Genomic DNA, 21,278 nt, shown 5'->3' with positions numbered 1-21,278 from the left:
AAAAGTCTACCCCAAAGGAAAAATAAGGGTGACCGTTATATATAACGGTAAGGAAACACCAAAACTAGACCTGTATTTATTGCAAGATGGAGGACCACCATTACTGGGACGTGAATGGATCCGGAAAATACAACTGGATTGGCATTCCATACAGGCACTGACTGTGGCTGACAAAAAGGATGACGACATCACACCTGGGCGACTGTCTAAGATCCTAACTGACACGAAAGAAGTGTTCCAGCAAGGACTCGGAACACTAAAAGGCAGGACAGCGACGATTAAAATTGAAGCAAACGCAAGCCCAAAATTTTTTAAAGGCCAGACCGGTACCTTATGCGATCCGCCCAGCCGTCGAAGCAGAGCTGGAGAGTCTGGAACGTTCAGGTGTACAGTCCAAAGGTATACTGGAGCGAGTGGGCTACACCCATCGTCTCTGTGATGAAAAAGTCGTTGAGCAGTACGCCTGGGGAACCAAGGAAGGTTCGCATCTGGGGGACTTTAAGGTAACAGTGAACCCGATCCTTCACACCGTACAATATCCACTTACGCGGTTTGAAATATTTTCGCCTCGCTATCTGGAGGGAAACGCTTAACTAAGATTGATCTGGCCCAGGCGTATCTGCAAATGGAGGTAGAAGAAGCATCAAAAAAATACCTCACAATCAACACCCATAAAGGTCTCTACCAATACAACCGGCTGGTATTCGGGGTAGCATCAGCTCTGGCTATTTGGCAGAGGGCAATGGAACAAGTCCTGCAAGGGATCCCAGGGACCCAGTGTTATTTGGATAACATCCTGGTCACGGGCGAAAATGACAGTGATCACCTTGCCAACCTGGAGCAGGTGCTCACTAGATTGCAGGAATATGGACTCCGAACTAACCGCCCCAAATGCGAGTTTTTTAGAAAACAGATCTCGTATTGTGGCCACGTTATCGATTAAGAGGGGTTACATAAGTCCCCAGAGAAAAGTGAGGCAGTAGTCAAGGCTCCAGCACCGGAAAATGTGTCACAACTGAGGTCGTTCCTCGGGCTTGTAAACTAATACCATAAGTTCTTGCCAAATTTGTCTACAATACTACACCCACTGAACACCCTACTGCAAACTGGGGTGCCATGGAAGTGCAGTGACGAATGTAGACGCGCTTTCCAGAAGAGCAAAACACTAATCACATCGAAAGAGGTACAGGCCCATTACAAACCAGCATTACCAATTCGGTTGGCATGTGATGCGTCACCCTACGGCATTGGAGCGGTGCTGTCGCACAAATTCTCGGACGGCTCAGAGAGGCCAATAGCCTTTGCATCATGATCACTGACCTCAGCCGAGCGTAACTACGCCCAGATTGACAGGGAGGCCCTCAGCCTAGTGTGGGGAGTGAAAAAGTTCAATCACTATCTGCACGGGCAGAAATTCACCTTGCTGACTGATCACCAGCCTCTTGTCTCCATTTTTAATCCAAAGAAGGGCGTTCCGGTGATGACTGCGCAATGACTACAAAGATGGTCACTTTTTCTAGGGGCGCACCAAAATGAGATTGAATATAAGGGCACGAAACAGCATGGAAATGCTGATGGGCAATCACGCCTGCCACTGCCTACTGTGGAGGAAGCACTAGCAGTGGATCCTGTTGAAATATTCCATTCGACTATAGTTGAATACCTACCGGTAACTAACGCTTGTATCGAAAAGGAAACCCGAAATGACCCGACACTGTCTCGGGTATATGATTTGAAGGTGAAGGGATGGCCAGCACATGGCGACTCACTGTTGCCAGCATTCTCGACAAGGAGAGAACAGCTGTCAGTGTGCCGGGGGACTTTGATGTGTGGATCCCGAGTGGTAATTCCACCCAAGTTAAGGGATAGACTGCTCAATGAGCTTCATGAGGGTCATCTGGGAGGGGTAAAAATGAAAAGCCTAGCCAGGGCTTATGTGTGGTGGCCGGGAATCGATAAACAAATCGAGGACCTGACCAAGAGCTGCTCAGGATGCCAGAAAGTCCAAATTGCATCACCACAGGCTCCTCTACACCCATGGGAGTGGCCCTCATCTCCATGGCAATGGGTGCATATTGATTTTGCTGGTCCATTCATGGACTCAATGTTTTTAATAGCTGTGGATGCGCACTCGAAATGGCCTGAGGTCATCAAAATGCCCTCCACCACCACGGAGAAAACTATTGCAGTCCTACGGACCATTTTTGCCAGGAATGGCTTGCCATAACAGATTTGCTCCGACAACGGACCACAGTTTGTGTCCGAAGATTTCCGGAGGTTCTTGAAAAAGAATGGGGTAAGGCATTACACATCCGCCCCATATCATCCAGCCACAAATGGATTGGCTGAGAGGTTCGTACAAACCTTTAAGAAGGCAATAAAGACTCTGTACAATGACAACATTCCGCTGCAGCACAAGGTGGACAATTTCCTGTTCGCCTACCGGAATGTGACACATGCAGTCACAAACCAGGCCCCAGCCATGATGTTCTTTAACCAAAGATTAAGATCTCGCCTGGATTTGCTCAGACCAAACGTACGAAGAGATGTTGTGAGTAAGCAATTCCAGCACATCCATGAGAAGCCAACAAGGAGCTTCAATGTAGGGCAACCAGTCTTGGCCCGCGACTACCGAACAGAAAAATGGCAGCCAGGAACGATATGCACACGGCAGGGCCCACTAATGTACACAGTGGACGTTGGGGAGAGCATCGTGAGATGCCATGCTGACCAGATCCTAGAGTCACAGGAACAAGTCAACCCCATGCCTCGCCCATACGTACCTGGTGATGAACCTGACGTACAGGTCGCTTCTACCCCAGAAACAGTAGCATCGGAAGCTGATGAACCAACCGACGACAGGGGGCCAGAATCGCCTCCGCACCAAGAGCAAGACACTCGGGAAAGGCACTTTCCAGAAAGGATCAGCAAGCCTCCCCAAAGACTGAATATATAAATAGACTATTTTCAGCTAATGTTGCATGTTAAAAGTGTTAATTGTAATTAGTTTGATATTTAATTGTTAAATGAGTGTTATGGTACTGTTAATCTAAAAGGGGAGGAATTGTAATGTGTAGTGTCCGAGTATAAATAATACACGGACTGCAGGAGATCAATGATAACAGGTATTTACTGAACAGAGAGTAACTTAAGACTGAAGTACAGAAGCCTGCTATGGCTTTATATACAGGGGTGGTCACTGCTGGTACTGCAGTATAGAATCAGTTCTTCTCTTAAAGGTACATACACAACAATTCCTCCCCTTTTAGATAAACAGTACATAACATTCATTTAACAACTAAATAATAACTAATTACAATTACAATTTTCTCTGTACTATATACATCAACTGAAATAATCATTTATAAGTTCAGTCTTTGAGGGGGCTTTCTGATCCTGACTGGATAGCACCTTTCTCGAGTATCCTGTTCTTGCGGCGGAGTTGATTCTGGCTCATTGTCATTGGTTGGCTCGTCAGCTTCCAATACCACTGCTTCTGAGGTAGACGCAATCTGTACTTTGGGTTGATTACCAGGTGCACCTGCTCGTGGTATGGGTTTGGCTTGTTCCTGTGACTCTAGAATCTGGCCAGCATGGCGTCTCACGATGCTCTCTCCAATGTCCACTGTGTACATTAGTGGTCCCTGCTGTGTGCATATCGTTCCTGGCTGCCATTTTTCTGTTCGGTAGTCGCGGGCAAAGACTGGTTGCCCTATCTGGAAGCTCCTGGTTGGCTTCTCATTTATGTGCTGGAATTGCTTATCCTCAACATCTCGTCTTATGTTTGGTTTGAGCAAATCCAGGCGACATCTTAGCCTTCGGTTGAAGAACATTATGGCTGGAGCTTGGTTGGTGACTGCATGTGTCGTATTCCGGTAAGCAAATAAGAAATTATCCACCTTGTGTTGTAGTGGTATGTCATCATTGTACATTGCATTTATTGCCTTTTTAAAGGTCTGAACAAACCTCTCAGCCAATCCATTTATGGCTGGATGATATGGGACAGATGTGTAATGTTTCACTCCATTATTCCTCAGAAATCTCCGGAAATCCTCGGACACAAACTGTGGCCCATTGTCGGAGCAAATCTGTTCTGGCAAGCCATTCCTGGCGAAGATGGTCCGTAGGACTGCAATAGTTTTCTCCGTGGTGGTGGAGGACATTTTGATGACCTCTGGCCATTTCGAATGGGCGTCCACAGCGATTAGGAACATTGAGTCCATAAATGGACCAGCAAAATCAATGTGTACCCGTTGCCATGGAGATGAGGGCCGCTCCCATGGATGTAGCGGGGCCTGTGGTGGAGCATTTTGGACCTTCTGGCAGCCTGTGCATCTCTTGGTCATATCCTCGATTTCTTTATCGATTCGCGGCCACCACACATAAGCCCTGGCTAGGCTCTTCATTTTTACCCCTCCCAGATGACCCTTATGAAGCTCATTGAGCACTCTATCTCTCAACTTGGGTGGAATTACCACTCGGGATCCACACATCAAGGTCCCCCGGCACACTGACAGCTGTTCTCTCCTCAGCGAGAATGCTGGCAACAGTGAGTCGCCATGTGCTGGCCATCCCTTCACCATCAAATCATAGACCCGAGAGAGTGTTGGGTCATTTCGGGTTTCCTTCTCTATACTTGAGTTTGTAACAGGTAGACATTCGACTATGGTCACATGGAATATCTCAACAGGGTCCACTGCAGGTGCTTCCTCTACCGTAGGCAACAGTAGGCGCGACAGCCCATCAGCGTTTCCATGCTGTTTCGTACCCTTGTACTCTATGTCATACTGATGTGCCCCTAGAAAAAGTGACCATCTTTGCAGCCGTTGCGCCGTCATCACCGGAACGCCCTTCTTTGGGTTAAAAATGGAGACCAGGGGCTGATGATCAGTCAGTAGGGTGAATTTCTGCCCGTGCAGATAGTGATTGAACGTCTACACCCCCCACACCAGGCTGAGGGCCTCCCTGTCAATCTGGGCATAGTTACGCTCGGCTGAGGTTAACGAGCGCGACGCCAAGGCTATTGGCCTCTCTGAACGGTCAAGAAATTTGTGTGACAGCACCGCTCCAATGCCGTAGGGAGACGCATCACATGCTAACCGAATCGGTAGTGTTGGATTGTAGTGGGCCAATACTTCTTTTGAAGTGATTAGGCATTTACATTTCTGAAAGGCACGCTTACACTCATCACTCCATTTCCATGTTACTCCAGTTTGCAGTAGGGCGTTCAGTGGGTGCAGAATTGTAGATAAATTCGGCAAGAACTTATGGTAGTAGTTCACCAATCCGAGGAACGACCTCTGTTGCGACACATTTTCCGGTGCTGGAGCCTTGACTACAGCCTCAATCTTGTCCGGCGACTTATGCAACCCTTCCTCATCAATCATGTGGCCACAATACGAGATTTGTCTCCTGAAGAACTTGCATTTGGGGTGGTTGGCTCATAGCCCAAATTCCTGTACTCCCGTGAGCACCTGCTCCAGGTTGGCAAGGTGTTCACTGTCATTTTCGCCCGTAACCAGGATGTCGTCCAAATAACACTGGGTCCCCGGGATCCCTTGCAGGACTTGTTCCATCACCCTCTGCCAAATAGCCGGGGCTGATGCTACCCCGAATACCAGTCGATTGTACTGGTAAAGGCCTTTGTGAGTGTTTATCGTGAGGTATTTCCTAGATGCTTCTTCCACCTCCATTTGTCGATACGCTTGGGCCAGATCAATCTTTGTAAAGCGTTTCCCTCCAGATAGTGAGGCGAAAATATCTTCTATCCGTGGAAGTGGATATTGTACTGTGTGCAGGACTGGGTTCACAGTTACCTTGAAGTCCCCACAGATGCGAACATTCTTCGGTTCCTCAGGCGTGCTGCTCAATGATTTCTTCATTACAGGGACGATGGGTGTAGCCCACTCACTCCAGCCTACCTTGGACAGCACACCCGAACGCTCCAGACTCTCCAGCTCTGCTTCAACGGCTGGGCGGATCGCGTAAGGTACCGGTCTGGCCTTAAAAAATGTTGGGTTTGCGTTATCTTCGATTTTTATCATTGCCGTTACTCCTTTTAGATTCCCAAGTCCTTGTTGGAACACCTCTTTCGCGTCAGTTAGAATTTTTGACAGTCGTCCAGGTGTGACGTCATCATCCTTTTTATCAGTCACAGTTAGCGCCTGAATGGAATGCCAATCCAATTGTATTTTTCGGATCCATTCACGTCCTAATAATGGTGGTCGTCCATCTGGTAGTATATACATGTATAGTTTCTGTGTTTCCTTGCCGTTGTATTCAACTGGCACCCTTATTTTTCCTCTGGGGTAGACTTTTTGCCCCGTGTATGTCTTCAATACAATGGACGTGTCCTTCAAGGGTATGTGTGAGAATAGCCGCTCATAGTCTCGTCGATTCATGACAGTTAGGGCTGATCCTGTGTCCAATTCCATCTTTACTGGGTCCCTGCTATCATGAGGGTGACCCAAATGGTTCAGTGATCCTCCTTTGCGATCACGTTGTGTAACTTTAGACAACTTAGTCTCCTGCTCCCGGAGTCCTTATCACTCTCCTGATCTTCCGAACTACTGTCTGTCAATTTCTTTACATTCTTGTACTTTTCCTTAGTAGTTCTTGTAGTGTTGGTTTTCTTTCCCGACCTGCAGACTCTTGCTATGTGTCCCATTTTCCCACATTGCCTGCATCCTTTGTCCTTAAACCAGCAGTCCTTCTGATCATGGGTTGTTCTGCCACAGCGATAGCACTTTTCTGCTCCATACGCCATTTCGTTAGTGCTGTATTCTTGTGGTTTCTGTTGTATTTCCGCAGCTACCCGTGCTGCTGCTTCGTAGGACACTGCCACACTGAAAGCCTGTTCTAGCATCAGGTCCTTTTCCGAAAGTAGTCGTTTCTGGGTTCCTTCACTCTGGAGCCCGCAGACAAACTTATCCCGTAAGGTGTCTGCCAGTCCTGCTCCGAACTGGCAGTGCTTTGATAACTTGCGTAGTTCCGTAAGATAGTCAGCATTGCTCTCATCTTTGTGCTGGTTTCTTTTATGGAACTTGAATCTTTCTGCTATCGGCAGCGGTGTAGGGTTTAGGTGTTCCTGTAAGATATTAACAATCTCTTCAAAACTTTTCTCCATTGGTTTAGCTGGGGTAATTAAATTCCGCAATAGGCCGTACGTTCTCGTGCCCATCAAATTTAATAATACCGCCGCCTTCTTTCCATCGGCCACCTCATTTGCCTTGCAGTACACTTCAATTCTTTCCACATACGTGGTCCAGTCTTCTACCTCGTTGTCGAAAGCAGTGATACTGCCACTTTTCGGCATCTTGGGTGATTTAAAATGGCGCCTCCCGCGCTTTTTCTTCTTCACCAATGGATTAAAATGGCTCCTCCCGCGCTTTTCCTTCTTCCCCAATGGAATAAAATGGTGCCTCCCGCGCTTTTCCTTCTTCACCTTGCTGCCACGCTGCTCCTAGCGTTCTGTAGGGTAATGGCGGCGACCCGCGGCTTCGGCGCGTCTCACTTTTCCTTCCCCTTGTTTTATTTTCGTTATGCTGCCCGGTTCTTGAGCACCGACTGCGCCCTGTGCGCTCTACCCTCTCTCTCTCTCTTTTCCTCCCGACGACGCTGCACGGCCCCTTTGCAGAGCTGCTCGATCGAGCTCGAGCCCGCCGCAGTCCGGAACGGTCAGCACACTACCTGCTACCAGCAGGATTTGCTGGAACACCTTGACTGGGGAGCCAAGCCCAGCTCTCCACAGCCTCTCCTGCAACTCTCCGAACTCCGATGGATCCTTGGGCGGTTGCCCGCGGTCGACGCCCGTTGTTCTGACTTCGACCTCCAAGAAGCTTCTTCTCAGGGAAAGATCCCCGTGAGGTGCTGCAGTACTGCAGGTGAGTTCGTAAGAACATAAGAACATAAGAAATAAGAGCAGGAGTAGGCCAATCGGCCCCTCGAGCCTGCTCCGCCATTCAATAAGATCATGGCTGATCTGAACCTAACCACCAATCTACTATCACAGAACCATCTCCTGAACTTAACAGAATTAGACACACTAAATAGGAGCAGGATCAGGCTACACGGCCCCTGGGCCCGCTCCGCTGCCCACAGGGCCATGTCCGATCCGAACCTAGACTCATGTCCAAATTCCTGCCCGCTCCCCGTAACCCTTAATTACCTTTACTTCTAGGAAACTGTCTATTTCTGTTTTAAATTTATGTAATGATGTAGCTTCTACAGCTTTTTGGGGCAGCATATTCAATGGACCTACCACCCTCTGAGTGAAGTAGTTCCTCCTCATCTCAGTTTTGAAAGAGCAGCCCCTTATTCTAAGACTATGCCCCCTAGTTCTAGTTTCACCCATCATCGGGAACATCCTCCCCGCATCCACCCGATACAACCCCTTCACAATCTTATATGTTTCAATAAGATCGCCTCTCATTCTTCTGAACTCCAATGAGTAGAGTCCCAATCTACTCAACCTATCCTCATATGTCCATCCCCTCATCCCCGGGATTAACCGAGTGAACCTTCTTTGTACTGACTCGAGAGCAAGTATGTCTTTTCCTAAGTATGGACACCAAAACTGAATGCAGTATTCCAGGTGCGGTCTCACCAATACCTTGTACAACTGAAGCAATACCTCCCTATTTTTATATTCTATCCCCCTAGCAATGAAAGCCAACATTCCATTGGCCTTCTTAATCACTTGCTGCACCTGCATACTAACCTTTTGAGTTTTGTGCACCAGGACCGCCAGATCCCTTTGTACCTCAGTACTTTCCAGTTTCTTGCCATTAAGATAATAACTTGCTCTACGATTTTTCCTGCCAAAGTGCATAACCTCACACTTTCCAGTATTGTATTCCATCTGCCAAATCTCTGCCCACTTACTTAGCCTGTCTATGTCCCCTTGCTGGTTTTTTATGTCCTACCCACTCACTACTTTCCCTCCCATCTTAGTATCATCTGCAAACTTTGATATGTTACAGTCGGTCCCCTCCTCCAAATCGTTAATATAGATTGTTAACCTATTCGTCGCCAATGTAGTGTCCGAGTATAAATAATACACGGACTGCAGGAGAAATATGATAACAGGTATTTACTGAACAGAGGTAACTTAAGACTGAAGTACAGGAGTCTGCTATGGCTTTATATACAGGGGTGGTCACTGCTGGTACTGCAGTATAGAATCAGTTCTTCCCTTAAAGGTGCATACACAACATAATGTATATACCTTTAAGGGGGGAACAATGTTTTACAGCTCATGTATACTGCAGTACTGGCAGTGACCACACCTGTACATAGCACTGAGTAGTAATCTGTACAGATCAGTTGCAGTGTGAGCCACGTTGAGTAAACATCTGTTGTACCGTTCTCCGCAGTCTGTGTCTTATTATACATGGACGCAACAAGACCTACATTGATACATATTCATGAGACTGAAATATATCAGCCCTGATTTAGCGGTCGGAGGCGTACCTCCGGAGTACGTCCCCGACCCGTGAAATATTTCCGAACTTACCTCCTGGCTCCACAGCTATGGAGAGTTCAGGTCCTGGGCCTCCAGGCATATGCCTGTGTAAATGCCCACTGATCCCAAGGACACAGGCAGTTCGGAAACAACCCTGGGATCCTGTGGGCCAGGTCCTTCAATGAGAAAGGAGGATTCCATTGCAGTCATTTCCGAATGGAATCCCTTAAGGACATGCAATGGAATCCCCAAATTTAGAATTTAGATAACTCTAATAAAAAGAAATGTTCGCATTTTCAAATTTAATTAAAAGTACCCTCAATACATCAAATACAATAAAAATTTAATTTTTTGAAAAATTATTTAAAGGTTTTAATCCAGGCCAAAATTTGCTTAAAGTAATGTTAAGTGTTTGTGCATCATTTTTAATTTTTAATTTAAGATTTATATTAACCTTTACACTGTTGAAAGCAGGCCCTATGCCTGCTTTTAGCAGGGTGTGGAGATGCCGGTGTTGGACTGGGGTGGACAAACACGGAACACAACCAACAGAGTACACTTCATCGTCCAGTACTTCCCCGGAGCGGAGAAACTACGCCATGTTCTTCGCAGCCTTCAACATGTCATCGATGACGACGAACACCTCGCTAAGGCCATCCCCACACCTGCACTACTCGCCTTCAAACAGCCGCCTAACCTCAAACAGACCATCATTCACAGCAAATTACCCAGCTTTCAGGAGAACAGCGACCACGACACCACACAACCCTGCCACAGCAACCTCTGCAAGACATGCCAGATCATCAACACAGATACCATCATCACACGTGAGGACACCACCCACCAGGTACATGGTACATACTCATGTGACTCGGCCAACGTTGTCTACCTCATACGTTGCAGGAAAGGATGCCCCGGAGCATGGTACATCGGCGAGCCCATGCAGACACTGCGACAACGGATGAACGGACACCACGCAACAATCACCAGGCAGGAGTGTTCCCTCCCAGTCAGGGAACACTTCAGCAGTCAAGGACATTCAGCCTCCGATCTTCGGGTAAGCATTCTCCAAGGCGGCCTTGGAGACACACGACAACGCAAAATCGTCGAGCAGAAACTGATAGCCAAGTTCTGCACCCATGAGGACGGCCTCAACCGGGATCTTGGGTTCATGTCACGCTACATGTAACCCCACCTGACATAGGGTCATCCAGACTCGAGTCGTCGTTGGCTTGTTCTCTCCACACATATGCAGCCACACCTGCTGTGATTTCCAGCAAAAAAAATGTTTTTTGTTGTTTTTTTTTGTTTTTCATACAGACCCCAGCATCTGCAACATGTGACCCCTTGTGACCCCACCTCATTGTTCTTTGATGTAATGTTTTCCTGACTGACCTGTTTGGACACCATTTACACCTTTGATTGCTGTGATTATCTCTCTGCCGAGGTGTGATAAATGGCAGTTAGAAAGATTACCTGTAAACATCTGACATTATTCTCTGACTATATAAGCTGTGTTTTTATGCATCACTCCACTTCACCTGATGAAGGAGCAGTGCTCCGAAAGCTTGTGATTTCAAATAAAGCTGTTGGACTATAACCTGGTGTTGTGTGATTTCTTACATTTGGTTTTACCAGCCGTAAGAGTTTTGTGGGCAATTGTTGGGCAGTAGTTGGGCAAATAGCCCAACTCTGCGCCAGCGAAAATGATTTTACTTTTGGTTCAGTAGATCTGTCAAGTTGTCTGGTGGTGCCTTGAATAATGAGCTGAACTGAGTTGCAGTGTGTCACACGCTGCACCATATTGCCATGGAAAGAAGCACACATCAGCTTGCTGAAGAAGAGATGCAACAAGACAGGTCCCACAAAGAGAATGATGGTAAATATGTATCCCTCTGCAGCATACATGCAAACGCCTTATGCAGGGCAGGTGTGATGGACATTGATCAACAAAGTTTTGCATTGATGCCTGGACACCCCCTTTTCTGCGAACAAGGACAGAATGTCTACGTATATAAAACCCTCTGGTGTTTTTTATTGGGCACCAGGCTTAGTACTTCTATTTTTTGATCTTTCTTCGACTAACAATTCCTATGTTCCTGTGTACCTTTAAAGGAAAGCTGGACTGGTTCTTGGTTGGGACAGAGATCGCACCATACACGAGCTAGGTACCAATTAATAAAATTGGTCAATGTGGTCTCCTGAACTAGTTTTAATCACCTAGAGAATGATTTTCCAGATTTTATTTCCCCTAATAGGCCCAAAGTTTTTGATCTGGTTTTTCACCTCTCCCAGGACACTGCATGACCTGATCCATAAGGGAAGGCAACTGTACAGGACAGGCTACATAGGCCAGCTGGTCTTTTCCTATTTGATATTTTTGTATATTTGTATGTAATGTATACATTATGAACAAGAATGGATACTTCTTGTTGGATTTCTGGAGCAAATAATACAAAAACATCACCTGACCATCTGTGCAAACTGGTTGGGTGGAAAGGTAGCATCAACATTTTTACAAAAAAACAAACATAACATGCACAAATGCAAAGCTGAACAAAAATGTCACACCCTTTATCATTTTCTGGACATGAGTTTTCTGTCTGTGGTGCTTAATGCTATGGTGTAGCTAAACCTTACCGTTGTCCAGCTTATCTGTGTCCCCAGGTCTCTGAAGTATAACGTAATGATGGAGGAGACTGCAAGGTTCTTAATGACTTTGGTTTCTTTCAGTAGAGGACCAGCTGTGAACAGGCAAGACCATGAACAACATTATGTTTATGTCATCACTTCGGTAAAGGCAGAGTGAACACTGCAACCATTGCATTACTGTAAGCTGCCAAAATAAATCAAGATTAGGAAAATCTTGGTGTACAATGTTCATTTAAAAACATGAATGGTGAGAGTGTGGACCTCAATGCCACATGCAATGGTTGAGACATATTGCATTACTGCATTTAAGAGGAGGCTTAATGCAAGCATGAAGGAAGAAGGGAACATAACGATAAAAGAGCAAGGTGGGAAGAGGTAATTAGAGTTGGAGGAAGCTCATGTGGAGTATAGACAATGGCATAAACCAGTTCGGCTGAATGGCCTGCTTCTGTGCTGCAGATTCTATGTGATCCTATGTGAATAATTGAAAATCAAAATTTCTAGAATTGCTAATGTAGCCACAACAATATCTACTCTACCTACTAACAGACTAGGATTGGAAATCATTCATTTGCATCCTGCTTGAAAGTACAATCCAGTTACTATATTCCAAAAGATAATATATGACATTAGGGTAAGTTATCTGTTTCTGCACTCCTGTCACATGAAAAATCCCAGTGAGATGGGCAATTTTGTCATAGGTGCTCCAGATGTGCATCCAGAAGCAGAAAATTTACCCTTAGTGTGACTGGTTGATGTAGAGAAGACTAGTTGGACCAAGCAGGAGATCACACCGAGCTGAGTTGCCGATCCTCCCCTCAGTAAATGATTTGTGGACATCTACATTCGTCAACACAAATGTCGCTACAAACTGTGTGTTGATACAGCTATAGATAGCCACAATTCACTTCTAAGAGGAAATAAACTTCACTGCAATATATTTTCAATCCATTCCTTTCTTGACACATTCATGAGGCTGTGGGCTGTTAAGTCTGTGTGTTATAGTGATAATTGCTACACAGACTACAAGAGTAAATTCAATAGGTCTTTACTGGTTGGAGGTAGGGACTATATTGAATACAATATTACTACACAGTGCTTATATACCGGTGTGGTCACCACCGGTATTACGTATACAGCAGCCAGAGAAAGTAGTACATCTCTTAAGGTGGAACAGGCTTAAGTTCTCTTAAGGTGGAACAGGTTACATACACCACAATCCTCCCTTTTTAGCTTAACAGTCATATCCCCATTTAACATAATATAATAACATATATACATATATAACTTCAGGTATAACAGTTCAAAGGTTCAGTCTCTCAGGAGGCTTTCTGATGCGGCTTGGATAACGCCTCTCAGTAGTCTCTGATTCTTGTTGTTGAGGTGCCTCCTCTATTTGGTTTCCAATATATTGGATGTCATCATCATCAAGTACATTCCCTGCCGAGGTAGATGCTTCAGCTTCATTAACGTCTTCCACAGTTGTCTCTGTCACAACCATGGGTTTGACCCTTGCTCTCGACTCTACCAGTTGATCCGCATGACGCCTTGTCACATTATGACCAATATCTACTGTGTACATCAGAGGTCCTTGTCTAGCCCGAATTGTTCCGGACTGCCATTTTTCGTTTCCATAGCCCCTTGCCAACACTGGTTGTCCTACGTCAAAAGTTCGAGTGGTCTTGTTGTTAATATGCCGAAACTGTTTGTTTTCCACTTCCCTCCGCACATTTGGTTTTAACAAGTCCAACTTGGACCGCAACCTCCTGTTATAAAACATCATGGCAGGACTTTGGTTAGTCACTGCATGATCGGCGTTGCGATATGACATCAAGAACTTGTCGACCTTGTGTTGCAGCGGAATCTGATCATCGTTCATGGCCTTAATTGCCTTTTTGAATGTCTGGACAAATCTTTCAGCCAACCCGTTTGTCGCCGGATGATATGGGGCAGAGGTATAATGTTTTACTCCATTCTTCTTTAAGAATTGTCGGAATTCTTCCGATACAATCTGTGGTCCGTTGTCCGAACAGATCTGTTCTGGCAATCCGTTCCTTGCGAATATTGTTCTTAACACCGCAATTGTCTTTTCTGAAGTAGTGGTATTCATCTTGATGACTTCTGGCCATTTGGAATGTGCGTCCACCGCGATTAGGAACATGGAGTCCATGAATGGACCAGCAAAGTCAATGTGTACGCATTGCCATGGGGCTGAAGGCCATTCCCATGGGTGTAGCGGTGCTATCGGAGGGGCATTTTGCACTTTTTGGCACCCAGCGCAGCTTTTCGTTAACTCCTCAATCTGTTGGTCAATACCCGGCCACCATACATAAGCCCTAGCAAGACTTTTCATTTTAACTCCCCCCAGATGACCTTCATGCAGTTCGTTTAAAACTCTTTCCCTTAACTTGGGTGGAATAATCACTCTTGTCCCGTACATCAAGGTACCATGGCAGACGGACAGCTGGTCTCGCCTTGCCGAAAATGCCGGTAACAGAGGATCACCCCGTGTTGGCCATCCTTTCACTGTCACCTCGTAGACTCTGGACAGTGTCGGGTCATTCCTGGTTTCTCTTTCAATACTTGCATTGGTGACTGGTAAACACTCGATGATGGTCGAATGAAATAACTCAACAGGGTCAACTTTCGTCGTGTCTTCTTCTTCAGGTAGTGGCAGGCGCAACAGCCCATCAGCATTGCCATGCTGTTTCGTACCTTTGAATTCTATTTGATATTGATGTGCCCCTAGGAAAAGAGACCATCTCTGGAGACGCTGCTCTGTCATCACCGAAACACCCTTTTAGGGTTAAAAATGGATACCAACGGTTGATGGTCTGTCAGAAGTGTGAATTTTTGGCCCTGCAGGTAATGATTAAACTTCTTCACTCCCCATACAAGGCTAAGAGCCTCCCTATCGATCTGCGCATAGTTGCGCTCAGCGGAGGTCAATGATCTGGATGCAAACGCGACTGGCCTTTCCATGCCATTTGGCAACTTGTGTGAGAGTACTGCCCCAGTACCATATGGAGAAGCATCACAAGCCAACCGAATAGGCAGTGTCGGGTTGAAGTGAGCCAACACTTCCTCTGAGGTGATCAATTCTTTGCTTTTGCGAAATGCCTTCTTACAGTTTTCGCCCCATTCCCATGGTACCCCTTTCTGTAAAAGAGCGTTTAACGGGTGCAGTACCGTGGATAGATTTGGCAGAAATTTATGGCAATAGTTAATTAATCCTAGAAACGACCTCAACTGAGAGACATTCTCCGGAGCGGGAGCCTTTACAACTGCCTCAATCTTGTCAGGAGACTTATGAAGCCCCTCCCGGTCAATGACATGGCCACAGTACGAGATCCGCTTCTGGAAGAACTCACATTTCTGCCAATTTACTCTAAGTCCATACTCTTTCAGTCTGTTGAGCACCAGTTCCAAGTTTGCGAGATGTTGTTCATCACCATCACCTGTGATCAGAATATCGTCCAGGTAACATTGTGTGCCTGGAATTCCCTGTAATACCTGCTCCATGGCCCTCTGCCAAATTGCTGGAGCCGATGCCACTCCAAAAACCAGCCTATTGTACCGGTACAACCCTCGATGCATGTTGATCGTGAGGTATTGGTGTGACTCTTCCTCAACCTCCATCTGCAAGTACGCCTGCGCCAGGTCTATCTTGGTGAAGTGTTTCCCGCCAGACAATGAAGCGAAAATATCCTCAATCCGTGGAAGCGGATACTGCACCGTGTGAAGCACCAGATTAACGGTGATTTTGAAATCTCCACAGATGCGAACCTTCCCTGGATCTCCTGGCTTATTGCTCGCAGGACGTTTCATAACGGGAACAATGGGCGTAGCCCACTCACTCCAATCTACCTTAGACAGTACACCTGAACGTTCTAGTGCTTCCAGTTCCGCTTCAAAAGTAGGTCGTATTGCATAGGGTACCGGTCTGGCTTTAAAAAATTTTGGTTGTGCATGTTCATCAATCTTGATGTTTGCCGTAATTCCTCTCAGTGTTCCCAGTCCCTGCTGGAACACCTCTTTAGCATCATCCAATATTCTGGACAATCGTTTAGGTTTGACATCTGTTTCCCCGGAATCTACCGTTAGTGCCTTCAAGGAGTGCCAGTCCATATTCATTTTCCTAATCCACTCCCATCCTAGTAGTGGTGGACCTCCTTCAGGTAGCACATATAAGTCCATTACTTGGCTTTCTTCGCCCTTGTGGACCACTTCTACCTCTATTTTTCCGATGGGGTACACTCTTTGCCCCGTGTATGTTTTCAATATAATCTCCGTATCCTGTAGGGGAATATGTTGGAATAACCTTCTGTAATCTTTCTTATTCATGACCGTCAATGCCGATCCAGTGTCCAATTCCATTTTTACTTGGACTCCTGCTATCTGAAGAGTGACCCAAATTGTCTGGAGATCTGCATCCTTACCAACGTTGTGTACTCTTAAGCTATCCAGTTCATTACTGCTAGCGTCTGAATCTGACTTCTGTTCGGTCAAACTGTTCTTTGTCACCTTGTGTACCTTTGCGTATTTTCCTTGCGGTGGCTTTTTGTTGCTGGTCTTCTTTCCTGACCGGCATACTTTAGCTATGTGGCCAAGCCTGCCACACGTTCTGCATTCTTGGTTTTTAAACCAACACTGCTTCTGATCGTGCGTTGTCTTTCCACAACGATAACATTTGACAGAACTCAACCCAATTTGTTTGTACCAAGTTCCGGTGACCGTAGCTGCATTACTGCCGTGCCTCTCGCTGCGGCTTCGTGTGCTGCTGCCATAGTGACCGCCTTCTCAAGCGTCAGCTCATTCTCCTCGAGCAGTCGCTTTTGTGTATCCTGTTTAAATAAACCACACACAAATTTATCTCGTAGTGCCTCTGTCAGTCCCGTTCCAACTGACAATATTTTGCTAGCTTACGTAATTCCATCAAATATTCAGCATTGCTTTCATTCTGCAGCTGCCTTCTGTCGTAAAATTTAAATTGTTCCGCTAGCATCAGCGGCGTGGGGTATAGATGATTTTTCAGGACAGTAACAATCTCATCGAACGTCTTATCCGCCGGTTCATCTGGTGATAACAGGTGTTTCAATTGCCTGTATGTCTTCGCACCCATTAAATTTAATAATGTTAGTGCTTTATCTGCATCAGGAATTTTATTTGCCTTACAATAATTTTGTATGCGTTCTACATACATGGCCCAATCTTCGATGTCACTATCAAAGGTATTAATGTTCCCATGTTTAGGCATCGTTGCAATTTATTGTATTTTTATGTTATCCAAGATGGCGGCTTCCCGCTCTTGTCATTGTCATCCGCCCACAAAATGGTGGTTTTCCCGCGCTTGGCGGTCTTCAACCGTCCCCCGACGCTGTCTCCGCTTCACCGCGGCTCTCGCGCCTTCAGTTTCCCCAGACGCTGCGCCTTTTAGCCCGAATGCGGCCCTTATCTCCGGTCACGATCGATGTCCCCGCGCTGCGCCTCTCGCTCGAAAGCGGCCCGGCCCTTATCTCCGGTCGCGATCGATCTCACCGCCCTTATTCCTCCGTCTTCCCAGCCCCGTCTGTACAGCCAACGCGGTTGACTTTCTGTCGCGTCGCTGCCCGGCTTACCCACCACCGAGGTTGAAAGAAGAAAGCTGACAGTCGCTGATGGAGGCTTCGAGGTCAGGATGTCTTCTGCACTCCGGTTTCTCGATGCCTGCCGCTCGACGTGTTTTCCAGTAGGGTGATGAGGGTGGAAACCTCTCTTCGACGTCCTGTCTGTGGACGAAGCCGCCGTGGAAATAACTGCCGCAGGGTAAGAATCGGACTTGTCGCCACTGTTAAGTCTGTGTGTTATAGTGATAATTATTACACAGACTACAAGAGTAAATTCAACAGGTCTTTACTGGTTGGAGGTCGGGACTATATTGAATATAATATTACTACACAGTGCTTATATACCGGTGTGGTCACCACCGGTATTACGTATACAGCAGCCAGAGATCTTAAGGTGGAACAGGCTTAAGTTCTCTTAAGGTGGAACAGGTTACATACACCACATGGGCCATAGTTATTGCTTAATACTAAATTTAATAACGGCCCTTAGGGCAAAGAAATCTGCTACACTTGGGTATTGTTGGAAGTTGATTATCATTTAGAAGTTGTCATAAAAAGTTCAGTGTTTTAATCACAGTTATAGGAACATTTAAAACACTAGAATATTCAGGTTTCATTTTTAGGCCTCCCTGCATTTATTTAGAGATTTCAATACATTTTAATGCTTGTTAATGTGACCCCCATTGCAAGTGTTATTGAATGAAACCTGTTACACTTTTGCACTAAATAACAGTATTAAACACATTGGCCTAGAAATTCAGTTGCTTGCGCCAGCCGTTAGCGCCTTAAGAGAAGTGAATTTCGGGCGCGATGCGTGTAGCGTCCGGGCGCAGCGCGATCTGCGCCTCGCCCCAAATTAAGTAGACATTTAGCGCCGGCGCAAAGTCTTAGCGCGCGCTCACCTGCGCGCGCAGAAAATGACGTCATATCCTCGTGCAACGCCCTTTGCGCGCCCCGATCCAGAACTTCAGTGGGACCGCCCCATTGTGCGGCTGGCGGCCCGAACGCTTGTTTAGTGGAACGCAACAGAGCCGACGCGGGCCCCGGGGAGCGTAAATTAAAGGGCACTTACCCTGCACTATAAAGGGCAGCCATTTTGCAGCAAACACTCTTGTGCAACGGATTTCTGGAGAGAGACCAAGGAAGACAGCTTTCTGGTTTGGGCCAACACTAGCTCAGGTATTTTTGGCTTCAGGCCAGAGTGTTGCAAGTGGCCTCTTGGATATTTGACTGTTTGGCAGCATATTATGGGGGCTGCATGGGGCGCCAACGCTGAGTTTCAGCGTCATGTCCGTAGGGCTCGCAGACGCGGTGTGAGAGGGGCAGCCCTGGCTAGACGCAGAGGGGGCAACAGGCATCGGCAACATAGGCCTTACCCAGTCAGGGCATACCGCCAGCAGCGCTCCTACCTCAACATGAGTGGCGCGCGATGTGTAAAAAGCCTGAGATTCCGAAAGGAGGTGGTTGGAGAGATCTGCCATCTGCTTCGCAGAGATCTGCGTCCAAAGCTCAGGAGCAGGATGTCTCTGTCGGTGGAAGCGAAGGTGACGGTGGCCTTGAACTTCTATGCCACCGGCTCCTTCCAATCCGCTGCTGGGGACATTGCTAACATATCCCAGTTCGCCGTGCATTGCTGCATCCGCCAGGTGACCGATGCCCTTTTCAGAAGGAGACGCCAATTCATCTCCTTCCCCATGGCCCTGGAGAGGCAGCATCAGCGTGCACTGGGATTTGCAAGATTCGCGGCCTTCCCCTTGGTGCAGGGCGCCATTGACTGTACGCATGTGGCTTTGCGGGCACCTGTGGAGCATGCCGAGGATTACCGCAACCGGAAGGGCTACCATTCCCTCAATGTGCAGCTGGTGTGTGACCACAAGCAGCGCATCCTAGCTGTCAATGCCCGCTTTCCAGGCAGCAGCCACGATGCCTTTATCCTGCGGCAGACAACTGTGCGTGACATGTTCGAGGCACAGCCTCCCCCAAGAGGATGGCTTCTCGGGGACAAAGGCTATCCTTTGTGTACCTGGCTCATGACCCCGCTCCACGCGCCCAGGACCCCTGCTGAAGAGGCATACAACGAGAGTCATCAAGCGAGCAGGAACATAATCGAGCAAACAATTGGCGTCCTCAAGCAGCGGTTCCGCTGCCTGGATCGTTCCGGCGGATCTCTGCAGTATTCCCCGGACCGAGTGTCCCAATTCGTCATTGTTTGCTGCATGCTGCACAACCTGGCTCTCCACAGGACTCAGGCACTGCCACCTCACGTTGGACCACCACCTCAGGAGGAGGAGCAGGAGCAGCATGAGGAGGGGGAGCAGGAGGAGGAGGAGTACCATCCCAGGAGGGAGCGAGAAGGTCCAAGGGCCGTCCGTCGGCGGCTTATTGAACGTCACTTCTAAGCCCCCTGTCAGGGAATGCCTTGTGGCCATGAAGGAACATGAACGCAGCCACTCCGCAAGCCCTCAGCCGGCGAAGGCAACAAACACTTACAGCAACAAACATGGACACTCTCTGAATAAAGAGAAATCTTTATTTTAGACCAATGAAACCCCTTCCCACATGAAACCCAGAAACATTCAACGGCCCCAAAAAACAGTACATCAAATGACTCACTCCCACAACCTAGGGAGGAATAACTGAACATTTGGACAAAAATGGCCTTCATCCTCGGCCTTAACCCAAAAAACATCCCCAGAAACAAAACAACCATCCCCAAAAGAAACATAGGCATCGCCATATAAAATAACACTTGGCCACACCGTCTACTTATTGGGCTGCGAGGGCGAGACCTTGTCGAGCCTTTTGGGGCCCCTGCCCGGCCTGCTGCTCCTCCGCAAGCTCTGCCCAGTGGCTGCTGCGAGGCTGGGGGAAGGCTCCTGAGGGTCAGATGTCCTTCCGGCAGATGCCCTTGGGGGGCGGCCTAGACGGGGTTTGGCCCTCGAGGGGCCGGCTGGTGATTGGCGCAGCTGTGCCTGGCCAACATCATTCGCAGCCGCTTGCCGTTGAGGCGCCACTGGGGGAGTGGTGGTGACGGCTGGAGGAATGTGTGCAATCTGGCGGATGGTAGGCGCTGGCTGGTGATGTGGCACTCTGGCACTCGCCCGGGCCCGCACTGCAGCATGCGCACCAATCTGCCGAAGGGCAGCCCGCTGTGCTGCTGCAGCGCGGCGGGTGTCCAGGTGATGCCTGGCTGACGCAGCGCGTGTGGCAGCAGTGAGTGCCCCTGTTGCCCTGGTCTGCGACTGCAACAGAGCAGCCACTGTCTGGACGGCATCACTGATCAGCCGGCCACTCGCGGCATGTGAGGCCCCGAACTCGCGCACACTACTAGCCAGGGACTCGATCGCCTCAGGCATCCGTGCCACTACCCCCATCAGCTCGGTGTGCCGGCGATCCGAATCCTGGGCAATTTGATCGAGGTGGCGCGCCTCCTCTGAGTTGAACGTGGCCGGACTGGAGTCCGGACTCGCCCGCTGGGGAGCAGGGGGCAGAGCTGCCCGACCCTTGCCATGTTGCCGGCGGTGACTGGGCCCAGCAACTGCACTCCCCTCCGATCC

The 21,278-nt window shown here is 47.8% G+C and overlaps 1 protein-coding gene across 1 annotated transcript in view; it reads right to left on the bottom strand.

Annotated features, from left to right (window-relative positions):
• LOC147124677 (trans-2,3-enoyl-CoA reductase-like) overlaps positions 1 to 21,278 on the bottom strand; it is a 287,573-nt gene that overhangs the window by 124,402 nt on the left and 141,893 nt on the right. Inside the window, exon 4 of the mRNA XM_085991303.1 lies at positions 12,104 to 12,207. Coding sequence (XP_085847429.1) covers positions 12,104 to 12,207 — 104 coding nt within the window. The remainder of the gene's footprint in view (positions 1 to 12,103; positions 12,208 to 21,278) is intronic.

This window comes from Somniosus microcephalus, chromosome 1 (assembly GCF_052327205.1).
Source record: "Somniosus microcephalus isolate GS21.2 chromosome 1, FLI_Smic_1.0, whole genome shotgun sequence".
In the NCBI taxonomy this organism is placed as follows: Eukaryota; Metazoa; Chordata; class Chondrichthyes; order Squaliformes; family Somniosidae; genus Somniosus; species Somniosus microcephalus.
The sequence above is the reverse complement of the archived record's forward strand: the minus strand, read 5'-3'. Positions and strand labels throughout refer to the sequence as shown.